Consider the following 15061-nt stretch of genomic DNA (forward strand, 5'->3'; position numbering starts at 1 on the left):
ATTGAATGTACCATGGACTGCCAAGAAAACAAACAGATTCATCCTGGAGAGGATTAAACCAAGCAACTCCTTGAAGGCAAGGATTCTGGGGCTTCGTCTGACATACTTTGGGCATGTTGCCAGGAGGGACGGGTCCTCGGAGAGGGACATCATGCTTGGGAGGGTGGAGGGACAGCGCAGGAGGGGAAGACCCTATATGAGGTGGATTGATTCAGTGACTGGGGTAATTGGGATGGGTGTGTCGGAGGCAGTGCGATTAGCACAGGATAGAGCAGAGTTTAGGGCTGTTGTGCATAGGGTCACTATGAGTTGCAAACGACTCGACGGCACATAACAACAACAACAACATCATCCATCCATCCATCCACTCATCCATCTGAGTCAAATATATGCAAAATAAACAAGAGTAGGAAGAAGCAACCAGAGAGGCAGAAGAGAAACCAGAAGGGTTAACATAGAAAGTTTTCTGTGAAGTTAGTTCTTCAATGAGAGCACTATCTGCTAAGTGACACTTAAGACCACAAGTAACTTACAGGTGGTGGTTATTAGGTGCCATCAAGTCACGTATGACTCATAGCAATCCTATGAACAAAAGCTCTGAGCCCCATTCTATCCTGTCCCATCCTCATACTTCCTGACAGACAAGAGACATTGAGGCAGTCACCACATCAATCCACCTGGTTGAGGGTCTTCCCGATGCGCCACCCTTCCAGCATCATGTCCCTCTCCAAGGAATAGCCTCTCCTAGCAACATGCCCAAAGTATTTGAGGTGAAGCCTCATCATTCTTGCCTCCAAAGAGTGCTCTAGCTGCACCCTCTCCAAGACATATTTATTTGTTGTTCTGGCCATCCATGGGATGTTCAGTGCTCTTCTCCAACACCACAGCTCAAAGTTATCAATTCTTTATTCTGTCATCCTTAGTCACTGTCCAGCTCTCAGATGCATAGTAACTGATAGTAAAGACTATGGCCTGAATCAGACGTACTTTAGTCCTAAACTGACATCATTATTCTTCAATAATTAGGAAAGGTCCCTAACTGCAGATTTTCCCTGTGCAATGCATCTCCTCACTTCCTGACTGCTGGTACCAAGAGTGTTAATTGTGGATACAAACAAGAGAAAATTTACAGGTGGTTGTTGTTCTTATGTGTCATCGAGTGGCTTGTGACTCATAGCGACCCTATGTACAACAGTCCTAAACCCTGCTCTATCCTGTGCCAACTTTATTGTCTCTGATACACCTACCCCCATTACCCCAGTGACTGAATCAATCCATCTCATCAAGGATCTTCCTTGCTTGCATTGTCCCTCCATTCTCCCAAGCACGATGTCCCTCTCCAAGGACTGGTCCTTTCTTGCAACATATCCAAAGTATGTAAGATGAACCTTCAGAATCCTTGCCTCCAAGGAGCAGTCTGATATCACCCTCTCTAGGACAAGCCTGTTTGTTGTTCTAGCAGTCCATAGCATATTCAATACTCTTTTCCAGCACCACAGCTCAAAGGCATCAATTTTCCTTGTATGACCCCTAGTCATTCTCTAGTTTCCTGATGCATAGCAAGTAACTGCATAGCAAGCACACCTTAGTCTCCAGACTGACAATCGTTGCTCTCCAGCACTTTGGAGAGGTCCCTGACAGCAGACTTTCCCCAGTGCAAGTCGTCTTTTAATTTCCTGGCTGTTGGTACCAAGAATGTTTATTGTGGAGTCAAGCAAACTGAAGCTGTTAACAATCTCAATCTCTTTCCGCCTCAGGCCGCTGCTGCAAGAGGAGCTGCCGGTATGTCTGTGCATCTGAAAGGAATGGTTCCATCTTCTTAAGAGGAACAAGCAGACCTACAGCACTGAGCCCAATAACCTCAAAGCCCGCAACTCCTGCTGCAACAATGGGCTGTATTACCGCAAAACAGTCAGTGGATGTGGAGCCAGCCCCTAACACCAAGGGGGTCATGATAGTGATAAAGCGGAGGTCAGGCCAGAGGAAGTCAGCCACCTCCTACCTGTGGACCACCTTTCACAAGAACGCCCAGGCTATGCTCCGCAGCATCCACTACATGATTCACAAGAACAAGGCCAGCGCCGGGCCAGCGCCATTCTGAGCAACCAGAAGCAGCCCATGATGGTTGAAGAGGAGGTGTACCTGACCCACAAAGAGCTCCTGAGCACCAACTGTCTCAACAATAAAATCAGTTCGTCTCCACCAAAAACCAACCAACCAACCAACCAACCAACCAACCAATCTCAATCTCTTCACCATCTATCATGATGCTGCCAATCAGCCCAGTGGTGAGAATCTTTGTTTTCTTGATGTTGAGCTTCAATACATATTTAAGGCTGCATGCAGTCCTTGACCTTCTGCAGCAAGCACAGATGCACTCAGCTCCAGATATGCCTGCCAATCCCCTAGGAGTTTCTTGGTAAAATATTTTTCCATGATAGAAATTGGGTGAGAGGATACCTGAGCCTCATGGTTGTCAAAACTGTCACCTGGATGGAGTACTGGTTGACATCCAAGCAACAAGTATCTCAGGTATCCCAATCCCCCCGAGACTAATTCCTGCCCTCTCAGACATCACTTCTCATCCCTTGGAACTTCCTTATCCATCTCTGCCCTGTCTTCTCTGGGCATTATGGGCCTTTCTCCACAATTCAATTAACAATAACACAAGGCTGCACCACAGACTCTCCAATAGTTTCTACTGTAACTCATTAGGCAGCTTCTGTGTTTGTCAAGTCTCAATTCAGCAACCAGAGCAGGGCAGAGTTCTCATTCATTGTGGTTGTTACATGCCATTAAATCGCCTGCGACTCACAGGGGCCCTACATACAACAGTTCTGAACCCTGCCCTACCGGAGCCAATCTCATTGTCTCCAACACACACCTAACCCCATCACCCCAGTCACAGTCAATTCGTCTCATCCAGAGTCTTTCTCTCCTGCGCTATCTTTCATCTTTCCAAGTAAGGACTGGTTGGTCCCTCCTGGCCACGTGCCCAATGTACGTGAGACAGCTTCAAAATCCATGTCTCAAGGAGCAGCTTGGTTTCACCCTCTCTAGGTCAGACCTGTTTGTTTTCTCAGCAGTCCACAGTATGTTTAGTCACCATTCATACTGAGCTCATTTCAAGCGAACCTAACTGTCCACAAAGCATTCTCCTCCCGCCCATAAGGATGGACCTTGAGGGTTCAATCAACACTAGTAGGTCCTGGTCCTGCTACTTCAAAGGCCAAGACTGGAATAGTCGCATCACCCCAAGGGCCAGGTCAGTGTGCTGCTCGGCTGTTTCGAAAGGGGTCGCCAGACTTTGCGCGCTCACCTTCTGCGAGCTGCGCGCCCCACCGGGTCCATACACCCAGCGCTCCAGCTCCTCCACACCGGCCTGTAGACGCTGCAGGTCTGTCACAGCCGCCATCGCTGACACCGCCCCACCCCAGCGAGGAACAGCCAGAGGGCGGAACATCCGCCCAAACAGGAAGGCTGACCAATCCGAGGGCACGGGAGCCCTCCAGACCGGAAGTGACTCCACGATCAAGCCTTCAGTACCGGAAGTGATCTGAAGAGGCCGGAGAGAGTTGTCAAAACCTGTCTGGTTACCTAGCAACGGGTACCGCTCCTGGTCTACCTAGTTACCAACCTTTGGTTGTCAAACCTATTTTCTCTCTTCTTTCCCTAACTGGAGGACACCAAAAAGGGTGTTCTCCTACCGTATTCCTGAGGTTCTACATATAAATGTACCTACTATTTCAGGATAGCTCTATTCATTTTCGTAAGAGGCCTCAAAAGTTAGCCTTTACGGTCTTCAGAAGTTTGGGAGGTTAACCGATTTGCCCATGGCCACTCAGCTAAAATCAGTTTTTTAAACTCAGGCTAATGCAAGAACCAGAGCTTCTGTTTTCACTGAGCTGATGCTGTATCTCCATCTTCCTCCTGGGTTCCTTGACTGGATGTGGCCCGGGCATCATATCATTATTTCACCCTCCGTCCCCCTTACCCATTCAAATAAGGAGAGGATACAGAAGAGAAGGAAGCAGAGCAGCTTTATTATCCACATATGGCCTGGGTACCTCCTCTATAACACCCTCAACTCAGCCTTTCACCTGGATCCTAAAAAGGAGCAGAGCTGGGGCCCTAGAAATGCCACTGGGACAGAGAACATATGAAAGAGGATGATGTCACTGGGGTAGAACTCTTTGGTCGACGTTGCTGGAGCTGGCCCAGGAGAAGGTGCCTTTTCTTTACAATGAGGTAGATGTAACACGGTAAGTAAACCCTTTGGCTTCAAGTCCACATGGCATGGGGGAAGGGAAGTCACCTCCCAGAGCGATAGGTATCCCAGAGTGGCTGCCGCGGAATAATCAAGGTGTGTGTGGAGGGGTTGGCTTCCCCCTCCCCCAGCAGCAGGGATAGGACACTTAGTGGGCACTTTCAGGGTGAGGCGCTAGAAAGGGGCCCTGTAGGGGTTGGGGGTGCAGGATTGGTTTGGCTCTGGGAAGCTGGAACAGGCTGGCGGCGGGCAAAGAGTACACCTGGCAAAGGGGTGAGATGGTAGAGGTCAAACACAAGCAAGAGGAGTGAGGTATGAAAACAGAAGGGAACAAAAGTAAGATTTCTAGAAGACTACACACATACCCCTGCCACAGACCAATTAGGATACTTTTCCTTGTGTCAGTGAGAAATTGCTCTGCTACAGATACCTCAAATGGGTAAATATAATGATGCATGGACCCATGACAGGGCAAACATCCTATGGTACTCATGCCAATGAGGTTATGACTTGGACCCCATGCCATGTAGCTACCCCCTTTAACCCATGCCAGTTTATCAAAACCCTAAACCCCAGCTACCCATGCAAATTTTTATATCCTTGACCCTCATGCTAGTAGGGACAGTCTAAAATCCCCATGCCAGTGTAAACATCCCCCATGCCATTGTAGACACCCTGAAACACCCATACCAGTGTAGACCACCCCGTTGATCTCTAGGGCCATGTTGATACTGCTGATGCCACTGCCAGCCAGATTGAGAGGCCCATCCAGGCGCTCTTCTGTCCAGAAGGGGGCAGGAGTCACATTTTTTGAATCAAACTTCAGACTTAGAAGTGCCCTCCTCCATCCCTGTAGACAACCCCCATCCCATTTCAGCTCCACACCTGTAATTACACAGCCATCTATAGGGGAAGCTGTTGGTCCAGCTTCCAACATCTATCAGGCTATGTGACTGTCCCCCCTCAGTACACAGGTCAGAAGTCCCTTCAGCACTAAGTCCCTCCTCACCCCTCAGGGAGACCTTGCCACGGGGCAGAAAATTTGGGGGTGCCCCAGGGCGAGGCAGATCCATGGATCCCATCAGCACAGCCTTCTTCTCTGGGGGCTCCTCTTGTGTCATCTTCTCTCTCACAGGTCCCAGGGTCATACCCACAGGCAATGACAATCGGGGGGTTAGAATTCCACTCTCCTCTGGAAGAAGAGGTGACTCAGCTCTCCCTAATCAGGGAATCACCCAATCCCATTCCTGCATTTGATCATTAATTACCCAAGCTCATACACCGATTTCAATCTCCCATCCCACCTAGAACTTTGGCCTGAAGATTCTGAAGCTAGAAAGCTCCCCTAAAACCTTGTCAAAGTTAGTGCAAGACAATTTAGGAAAGCAAGCCCGTCTGAAGGAGTTCCTTGCTTTTGGTTGTTAAAGAATCCAGGTCTCAGAGAGGTGCGGTGACCTAGTGGCAAGAAGCTGCACTGCAATCCCAGAGGTACGCGGTTCGAATCCACCAGATGCTCAGCTGCAGAAGGAGGGGCATTCTCCTCCTGTACCAGTCAAATTCGATTTGAGGGCACACACACACACAAAACAAACCCACAAAGACCCACAAAACACACACACACACACACACACACACCCAAAAGCAAACCGCAAGCGCACCCACACACAAAAATACCCAGGTCACAGGCGACAACCACCACAGCAACAGGAACCCTGGGAGGACAAATGTGGAGTTGTTTTGGATAAAGTTTCCTGTTTTCTGGGCTTCAACCTCACGTGGCACTCCAGAGCTTCCAAAACTTCCCAGATTACAAACGTCAAGACTCCTAAATCTCAGCGTCTCCCAAACTGTCTCATTTCGCAATGTTTGCTTCCACGATCTGAATACTGCATATTTTATGTTCTCCACACCTCAACCCCCCACCCCAACACCCTGCTGCACATTTTCTGCTCGCACCTTTCTTAATGGGAGTCGGGCTCAGCTGGGCGCACGCGTGCGCTGGCAGGCCGGGGGCGGAGCTCTGAGTCGGGCCCGGGCCGGACGGGGGCGCGGACGGGACAGGGACGGGGCCAGAGGTGGGGATAAGAGCACCCCGAGGGGGCGGCCCGGCCATGCTGAAGAGTGGGGTGGCGCTGTAACCCTGGCGACGGCCCTCGCGCCGGTTACTGTCGATCGCAGCTTGCAGTTCACCAGGCGAGCTGAGTGCTCGCGTCTCGCACTCGTAAGGGTACAGGTATTTCATGTATCTGGGGGCAGATGAGGTGTATGTAGGGCGAGAAACTGGGCCTGGCTGGTGCAGCCCCTTTCACGGACCTGGGGACCCTCTCTAGCTTCCCCCCCCCCCCCGCTCTCCCCTCCACTCACTGTGTGCGCAAAGTGAAGGCGGCGGAGGTGATGGTGGTGGGTAGACTGAGGCCTCGAGTCACCTCCCTCCATACCTTGCGGTTGATGACTTCCACCAGGCCGCCCTTGGCTGTCACCAGGCGAAACAGCGCATACAGGTCCAGCACCTGCTTCGCCATGATGGGCACGCGGTTCACTGGGGTCCCTGGTGGGGATGGGCAGAGAGTCTCAGCACAAAAGGCCCTGTGTGCGTCATTCCTGAGAACTGAAGACGTTGGATCCCTAGATAAGGCTTGGGTGCGGGACAAAGGGAGAGGAGGAGGGAGGAGAAGGGGAGGTGACAGTAATCCCAGGGCTTCCACGTAGTGAGGGAGAGAGACATGATGCTTGCTAGAACAGGACAAACTTTTTCTGTGAAGGGTCAAATGGTAAATATTTTAGACAGTCTTGCCACAACTACACCACTTTACCACCGAAGTCTGAAGACAGCCGTACAAGTTGCCCTGGTAAGGCTACTTAATTCTCTCAGTAACCCCATGAACGTCAGAAGAAAACTGTGCTTCATGGAGTTTTCGATAACTGCTTTATCAGAAGTAGATCGCCAGAGCATTCTGAAGTGCCTCTGGATGTACTCAAACCTACAATTGTTTCTGTTAGCAGCCAGAGAGACACTTAAAGATTTGCACGCAGAATCTACAAATCCAGCCTTAGAAGATACTTACTTAAAGTGAGTATATTGCTTAAAGTAATGGATTCCAATAAAGCTTTATTTTAAAACGTGTTCTAATAAAGCTTTATTTACCACACTGAAATGTGAGTGTTTGAAATGTAATTCTTCTTCTTCCCCCTTTCCTCTAATCTGAATTTTTTTTTCCTCCCAGGCAGTTTGGATTTGGCCCACAGGCCATAGTTTGGGGGAGACATTGGAAAGACTTCCCCACAGATTTGAAATGCAGCAGTCCCCTGAACAGCTGTCGGGGCTGGGGGTGGCTTCCAGGAGCCCAGGGGTTGGCGGGCTCCAGAAGTAGCAACTCAGCCTGCAGACGCCGCAACCTGCAACCCGCGCCGCCCCCGCCCGCCAGTTCTGACAAAAGGGCCTGTCTGCGCTGAGCGATGGGCCCCAGTTAATTCTTTACCGATTTCGTCCCCTCCCTCCGCCGCCTTTGGACCCGAACAATTAGCCGCGGCCTGATTAATGGGGGGAAATTATCGGTCCCGCGGGACACCTCCCCCTGCAGCAGGCGTGGAGAGAGGCCTGGACCAGAGGGAGGCAGAGCTGGGACACCCAGGGCTGGGGTGGGGGTCTTCTGGAATCAGCGTAGAGCCTTCGGTACCCGTAAAAGGTTATTTAAGAGGAAAGGGAGGGGACACTGGGACCAGATGCTCCTGGTTTCCGGGGGAACAAGAAGACCTGGAACCCCATTAAGGAATTCTGGGGAAGAAAGAGATCCAAAAAAGTCCCACAGTGGGGGTTTGAAGGGTTTGGACCAGCCACTGCACTAAAGGGGGGGGGGCGTGCAGTGCAGCCAGTTAATTAGCAGCTTATCAGGCCTCAGTCGGAGTGAGTTAATTAGCTTTGTAGAGAGAGATAATGAGTCAGTCTTCAAGCCCATGAATCTGGGGAGAAGCTAGAGTGATGAACTACCACCCACCCTGCTTCCCTTCTGGACTCTTCCTTTTTCTTCCAAGTCTGAGATTCCTGGAAAGGAGTTCCTTCTTCCCCACAGCCCCAAATCACACAATCACGTTCTACCCCTTTGTGAAATCTTCCTTTTGGTCTAACCTGAGTGTTTCCTGCACATCAAGAGCACATGGCATGCCCTCTGCCAGATTTGAGGGGAGACAAATCTGTAGGAAGGACCTGCTATAGAAAACCAAGGCATTCCCAAAACAGTTCTGGAATGTCCCCCCAGTTAGCCCCCACTAGGTCCCTCCCTTCCCAATTGATCCCATACTCAATAACCTGCCAGTGTTCTGACCACTAATTAATCCTGGGGCAGAGGAGGGGGCAGGGTCAGAGGTTAAAGATGCTATTGAGGGCCCAAAGGACAGGTACTCCCAGCTCAGGCCTCTGGAGTCTCCCCTCCAACCTGCTAAGTAGAGCCATCTCAGGGTCCTCCCACATCACCCCACTCACCCCTCTTCTGCATGAAGCTAAATAGGTCATCCAGAAATTCCTTCCTCTTGGGATCTGCATCAAGTTCGTACAGCTGGGGAGGGAACAAGGTCATGGCCCAGTTCTGCTGACCATCTTTCCCCCTAGATGCCCCAACTCAGTCTTTGAACAAGCCCCCAACCCCTACATGAGTGGGGTCTGGAATGCAAACTTCTTGGCTTTGAGTTCTTTCTACTTAGGAGCAGTTAGGAACATGTTTCTCTAATACACAAAGGCCCTGAACTGCCTAGTCATGACCTAGGCCACTCAAACTCCACAAATGGAAAGCAGAGTAAGAGAAGAAGTAGGAAGGAGGTAAGGAGGCTTAGCCCGCCCTTCAGGAAGGAATCCTTTCCTACTGTAGGAGAGTCTGTTCTACACTGAGAGGGCTGACAAGTATACCTTAGACACTCCTTCTTTTTCTGATTCCTCAGTGGAAAGCTTTTATGCTGTTTGCATCTCTGTACCAAAGTGGGGGTGAGGGGCAAAGATGCCTCTGCGTATGGCCAGAATATCTTGGATTGAAACTTGGGGCCCCTTAGCCCAGTCTCTGTTCTAATCATCTCTCAAGAGCTTTTTATCTTGCCCACTCCAGAAATGGCCACAATAGCCCCATGCTATCCAGCACCTCTTAGAAGGCAAGTGCCAGGGCTTGAAGGAACTAAAGGTCATCTCACCCTCATATCCCTGGGTCTCACTTCCAGGATCACTTCCCAAATATGACCCAGAAGGAAAAAAAAATCTTAGGGTAAAGGAATCATTTAGTGGAGGAATAGTGCCAAGGAACATCCATAGGTAACAAATACCTTATCCTCAGTAAGAACTCTTAAAGTAACAAACACCTTTAAGTAACAAATCCTAGAGATGCAGCTTCAGAATAACACTCCTAACCTTGCCCTAAGTCTTGGACGGATATCCACAAATAACACACACTCTCCAATAATTATAGGAATTATACTCAGGAGGAAGAGTTTTATAGCCACATTTCTAGAGTAATAGATCTCAGTTACACTAATGCCAAAATAGTAGGCACAGATAAACACCTCTGGAAAATATTTAAGATCAACACGCTGTAAGTAACACTATCAAAATAGCACACCTAGAGTCATCCGTGAATAACACTTTGCCAAGAAACAGCCCTCATAGTGACAGTTTGGAGGAATGTTTTTAGAAAAATACGAAGGGAGGAAGAGCCTCATATTAAGGTCCTGTGAGCTATATCTTGGCCAGTTGCATAGGGGCCCTTAAGTTACACTGAGATTAAAGGGGATCACAGTCTGGGAACCAATCATCATTCATGGATCTTAGGCCTGGAAAGAGGATTGTCAGTGGCAAGAAGTAGGGAGCAGAAGAGGGAGTCAACTGTCTCACAAGAGAGTGCCAACTTCCATTCTCTTTCCAAAGGCAAAGTCATCACTCTGGGATGCCCTTACTGGAATGTGACCTTGAGATTTGATGTATGTACAGAGTGATGTTAGGGTTTGGTGCTGAGACAATGAATTACTAACTCTCAGAAGTCCCTTCTGCAAAAGACTTGTTGGAGACTCCTGTCCCTCTCCACCTTCTCTTCCAGACCCACCAGAAGCCTCCATTTCTGTCTGTCTCCATATTTGCCTCACCTGCACCTGTTCCTTCTCTTTTAGTTAGTATGTATCTCTGGGTGTCTCTCTGTCTCTCCTTCTCTAATAGATATGTCTCCCAGCCCTCCTAGCCTGTCTTGAGCATCCACCTATCTCCCCCACCCCCGCCATGATTTATCTTTTCCTCAATTTTCCCACTCTCTAGCTCTCTTCCTGATTTCTGGATCTCTATGTCTGCCTTGCTCTTTATCCTGCAGAGGGCAATGAGAGGTGGTGGGTGAGGTGATCACTTCACTCAGCTTTTGTCCAGAGGAGAGGAAGGAGGAAGACCCTGATAATGAGGGTGTCCTACCTGCTTGAACTGTTCCTCATAGGTCCACTCAGTGGGATGGGGTCCAGGTAGTTGGCTGGCAGGTGAGCTAGGCCCCTGGGCTCCTGGACAGCTCTCTTCTGGTGCTTCCTCGTCTGCACCAGCTTCCTCTCCTTCCTCCTCTTCTTCAGCACCCTCCTCTTCCTCAACCCCAACCTCACCCAAGGCCCCCTCAGGGGCTTGCAAGGTCCGGGGTCCAAGCAGGGGAGGCCTTGGTGGTGGAGGGCGAGGAGGGGCCAATGGCCCCACCCCTTGGGCCAGCCGGGCTGCCTGCTGCCTCTGCAGAGCCTCCATTACAGCTTCCAGGCGCAGTCCCCCAGCTGTGGGAGTGCCTGACACCAGGCGAGGCCCTGCAGAGAGGGCCGCCTGTGGGGGAGGAAGTTATGGGGGCTGGGTCCTGCTGCCCCACAACCCCATACCCAGAGAGGTACTCATGGATGCAGAGAAATGCAGGGAGGTCATAAAGAAAGAGGCTGAAAGACAGTTTCCTCCAGAGGTGGACAAGGACAGAGGTAGAAAGAGCAGGAGAATCAGCAATTGGACTCAGACCAAAATGGGCGGCACTGACAGGGAGAGAGAGATCAGAGAGGGTGACATGACCAGTGACAGAGAGTGATGGAGCTGTCAGAGACAGAGATGGCATAGAGCCTCTGACAGAGGCAAATATGGAGATTGAGATAGAAAAGAAAAAAGAGACGAAGAGAGACAGAGGTGGAGAGAAATCAAGACAGGCCGAGATAGAAGACATAGAGAAGACTGGAAAGACCAAGACGTGAAAAGATGAGATTGGCAGATACTGAGGAAAGAAACAGGAAGGGTAAGAGATAGAGAGGGGAGAAAAGATGAGATTGGCAGATACTGGGGAAAGAGACAGGAAGGGTAAGAGATAGAGAGGGGAGAGATAAATATCAAAAACCTGAGTGACAGCTCAGAGAAAAGGACAGACAGACAGTGAGGCAGGTGCAAAGAGAGGGGAAGACCTGCACAGCACGAGAGCGACAGTGAAGAGAGGGGGACAGACAAATGAGAGACGGGCAGAGAGAAGCAGTCGGAGGGACAGGCAGAGTCGCAGAGGACTAGAACCGAGGAGGCGCAAACAGAAGCAGCTTGGACAGAGTCCGGGACGGGAGCAGGTAGGTAGAGTGGCCGATCACGACGCCCAGCTGCGCCCTCCCGGGCCCCAGCGCCACACTCACCAGCCTGGCGCGGCCCGCTGTCCCTGGCGTCTCCACGGCGCTCCGCTCGCTCCCCTCGGAAGGCCACTGCCTTGGCTCCGCTGGGCGCGGGGTCCCCAGCCGTGCGCCACGGCCCTTTGCGCTCCTCTGGCCGCCGCGCTCACTCGCTGCTCTGCTGCAGGCGGCCACGGGGGCGGGACCCGAGCGGGGCAGGGCGGGCGGGGCGCCACCCGAGAGGGCCCCCAACAGGTGTCTCCCCAACCCTACCCTCTACACAGCCAGGGGGTATGCCGAGGGAGGAGGGCGCTGAAGAGCTGGCCAGGACACGCAAACCCTCACAAGTCGTGCCTCCCTCATACCTGAACATTCACACGCTGACACACCCTGTCAGTAGTCCAGCCACACAGCTCTCTTCTCTCCCATGTGCCTTTCCACCACTGCATCCATAACCTGAACAGACTGTGTTCCTGGGGGAGTTCACCCTGAGTGGGGGCTGGAGTGATTGTGGGGGGGCCTCCTTAGAACAGAAGTTGATCCTCTTGTCCTGCCTGAGTTTTTCTTCAACTACACACATTATAGTGTCCATGGCAAAGAACACAGACATGCATTTACACACTCACAGCTCTTAACTTCACTAAACAGGATCCTCTGGGCTACACTTCTCAGAAGGATCCCTACACCACACACAGCCAGACACGGGTAGTTTTCATCTGTTTACTTCATTATGAACATTTTCAAATGTATGAAAAAGGAGAGTGAAGCATACTCTTAGTCCAAACAGACTCAGAGCTGACCGTCTAGCAGGTGTTCAGACTGCTCATCTTTCTCCTTGAGGTGGATTTGAACTGCTAGAGAGGCACAGGCCTTTGAGTCAGCAGGACAGCTCCCTATAGATACCATTAGAGTTCCCTGAGAGGAAAGGCAGTGCTTAGAGATAGATGGTAAGATTCCTGTTGAAGAGGTAGGAACTGGCTTGGGGGAATTCCAGTTCTCTTGAGGGGAGGAGGAAAAGGGATTGGACAGTAACTCTTAAAATAAAAGAACCAGTCATAGTACAGTAAACCCACTTTTGTAGTCTAGACTAGGAGGACGACAGCTAAGAAGGGCTGAAGGAATGGGGTAAACCTGCCTTGAACTTGATCTCTCTCCCATTTCATCCATGAAAATGAAAGGCTTCTCCTCACATCTGCACAGAGTTCTTGTCTTGTCCTGATCCCACATGCCCCTTCTACAAAGACAGCAGACAGATCTGAACTTCCGAAGACCAGGGTTTCGTTTACTCAACACAACTTTATTGAATATCTGCTGTGTGCTAGGTGGTGTTGGCCACAGGAGGAGACAAAAAATGTTGTTGTTATAATAGATTTGTAATCTAAGTGAGGGGAATATTTTATACTCAGAGAAATAAAAAGCTGAGTTGTGGGAAAGTGCACAAACTAGAAAGGGAGGGACGTTAGTTATCTAATGAATTGTCCTGAAATTTAGAAGCTTAGAACTATTACAAACTTATTTTAAATAAATTTTTTATATTTTATTTGTGATTTTTTAAGTTTTTTATTAATTTTAATGAAAGTTTACAGAGACTTTGGATTTCAATTCATTCATTGTTGCACTTTTCTCCCTTCCCTCCCCTACCTTTATTTCTGATTTTAATGAAAGTTTATAGAAAAATTAGATTTTCATTGGTCATTACTTATTTTACCCCCCTCTCCACCCTTTCCCACTCCCCCAGTTCACTTTATTTAAAAAAAAAATTCGTTCAGTGTTACACAATTACCTCCCTCTCCCTCTCCCTCAGTCCTCTTTGCAATGTACCTCTTATTCTAGGCTGTTGTCCCATGTATGTCTAATCATATATTCCTTTTAAAAAGTTCTTTCCTTCATCTGTTTCAATGCAGTATTCATTATTTACCCCCCTCTTTTTTTTGTATCTTCCCAACCCCCGTGTTTTAGCGATACTATGCAGTGTTTGTCCTTTTGTGACTAATATATTTCACTGAGCATAATATCCTTGAGGGTCACCCATGTTGTGTAACATTTCACGAGTTCTTTGTTTTTTCAGTGCTTCGTCGTATTCCATTGTGTAAATATACCATAATTTTTCTTTCCATTCATTTGTTGATGGTACTTGGCTTCCACATCTTTACTATTGTGAATAACGCACCAAGAAACATAAGTGTGTATATATCTGGGTGACAGCTCTGGTTTCTTTAGGGTTTATTCCTAATAGTGGAATTTCTGGGTTAAATGGTATTTCTATTTCTAACATTACCCCTCCCCCCATTTTTAAATTTCTAACTTTTTTGGAGAAAATGCCATACTACCTTCCAGAGTGGTTGCACCATTTTACATTCCCACCAGCAGTGAATAAGAGTTCCAATCTCTCCACAACCTCACCAACATTTGTTGTTTGCTGCTCTGCTGAACTTTGCTATTGTTACTGGGGTGGTTTTTAATAGTGGTTTTTAATATTTATATTCTTAAGATCTGTGGGTCAGGAATTTGAGTGGCTTAGCTGGGTAATTCTGGCTTTGTGTCTAGCTTAAGGTTGCAATAAAATTGTTTTCCAGGGCTGCAGTCACATGGAGACTTGACTGGAGCTGGAGGATCTGCATTTAAGATGGCTCATTTACATAGCTATTAGTAGGATGCTTCCATTCCTCCCTAGACTAGACAGACTTCTCCGTAGGGCTACTTGAGTGTCTTCTCAACATGTCCTCACAGAATAAAGAAATAGCAATGCTTTTTTTATGACCTAGTCTTGAAAGTCACACACTGTCATTGCTATCACGTACTATTTGCTGTACAGAGGTAACTCATGGTTGCTGTGATGCTAAACACTGTGACACTGATGTGTCAAATGTAATAATGGTTACCCATGGTGAACAGTGTTTGGTTTGATTAAAACAAGTTTGGAAGAAGGAGTGGCATCCACTTCTGGAATGGCTTGCCTCTGGAAACTCTATGAACGTGGAGAAACAATGAAAGTTACACAAGGGTCCAAGTCTTTCATTCATAGGGTTGCTATGAGTCATCTACAACTCAATGACACCTTACAACAACAATAACATTATTTGTTAAAATACAAAGGAAGAAAAAAAGAGAGAAAAATTTAAAAAAAGAAAAAATATACAGGGGACTCTGGTGGTGGTCTACAAAATTGCAGAACTA

General features: G+C 48.8%; 2 protein-coding genes across 4 annotated transcripts in view; both read right to left on the reverse strand.

The window, feature by feature from the left end:
- The window catches only part of DCTN3 (dynactin 3 (p22)), a 10799-nt gene extending 7333 nt beyond the window's left edge, over window positions 1-3466 (reverse strand). For all 3 annotated transcript variants that reach the window (XM_006898519.1, XM_006898518.1, XM_006898517.1), the window contains exon 1: window positions 3320-3466. In XM_006898519.1, coding sequence (XP_006898581.1) covers window positions 3320-3463 — 144 coding nt within the window. In that variant the 5' untranslated portion in view covers window positions 3464-3466. The remainder of the gene's footprint in view (window positions 1-3319) is intronic.
- Window positions 3467-4428: 962 nt separating this feature from the next.
- Window positions 4429-11009, reverse strand: ARID3C (AT rich interactive domain 3C (BRIGHT-like)). Its single transcript, XM_006898546.1, has 7 exons — window positions 10698-11009; window positions 8748-8820; window positions 6632-6815; window positions 6224-6513; window positions 5277-5459; window positions 4958-5047; window positions 4429-4529 (listed from the first exon to the last, which is right to left on the reverse strand). The coding sequence occupies exons 1-7, from the start codon at window positions 11007-11009 to the stop codon at window positions 4429-4431; spliced, it is 1233 nt and encodes a 410-aa protein (XP_006898608.1).
- Window positions 11010-15061: the final 4052 nt, after the last annotated feature.

Source organism: Elephantulus edwardii, unplaced genomic scaffold, assembly GCF_000299155.1.
Source record: "Elephantulus edwardii isolate Elephantulus edwardi_28Jun2011 unplaced genomic scaffold, EleEdw1.0 scaffold00232, whole genome shotgun sequence".
Taxonomy (NCBI): Eukaryota; Metazoa; Chordata; class Mammalia; order Macroscelidea; family Macroscelididae; genus Elephantulus; species Elephantulus edwardii.

Excerpts from the sequence above, each read along its gene's own strand:
- ARID3C (XM_006898546.1), bottom strand. The coding sequence starts at position 11,009 with ATGGAGGCTCTGCAGAGGCAGCAGGCAGCCCGGCTGGCCCAAGGGGTG. Across the intron at positions 6,816-8,747 it reads TAGCTTCATGCAGAAGAGGG|GGACCCCAGTGAACCGCGTG; the intron begins GTGAGTGGGGTG and ends CATCCCCACCAG. Across the intron at positions 5,048-5,276 it reads TGGCAAGGTCTCCCTGAGGG|AAGAGCGCCTGGATGGGCCT; the intron begins GTGAGGAGGGAC and ends CCTTCTGGACAG.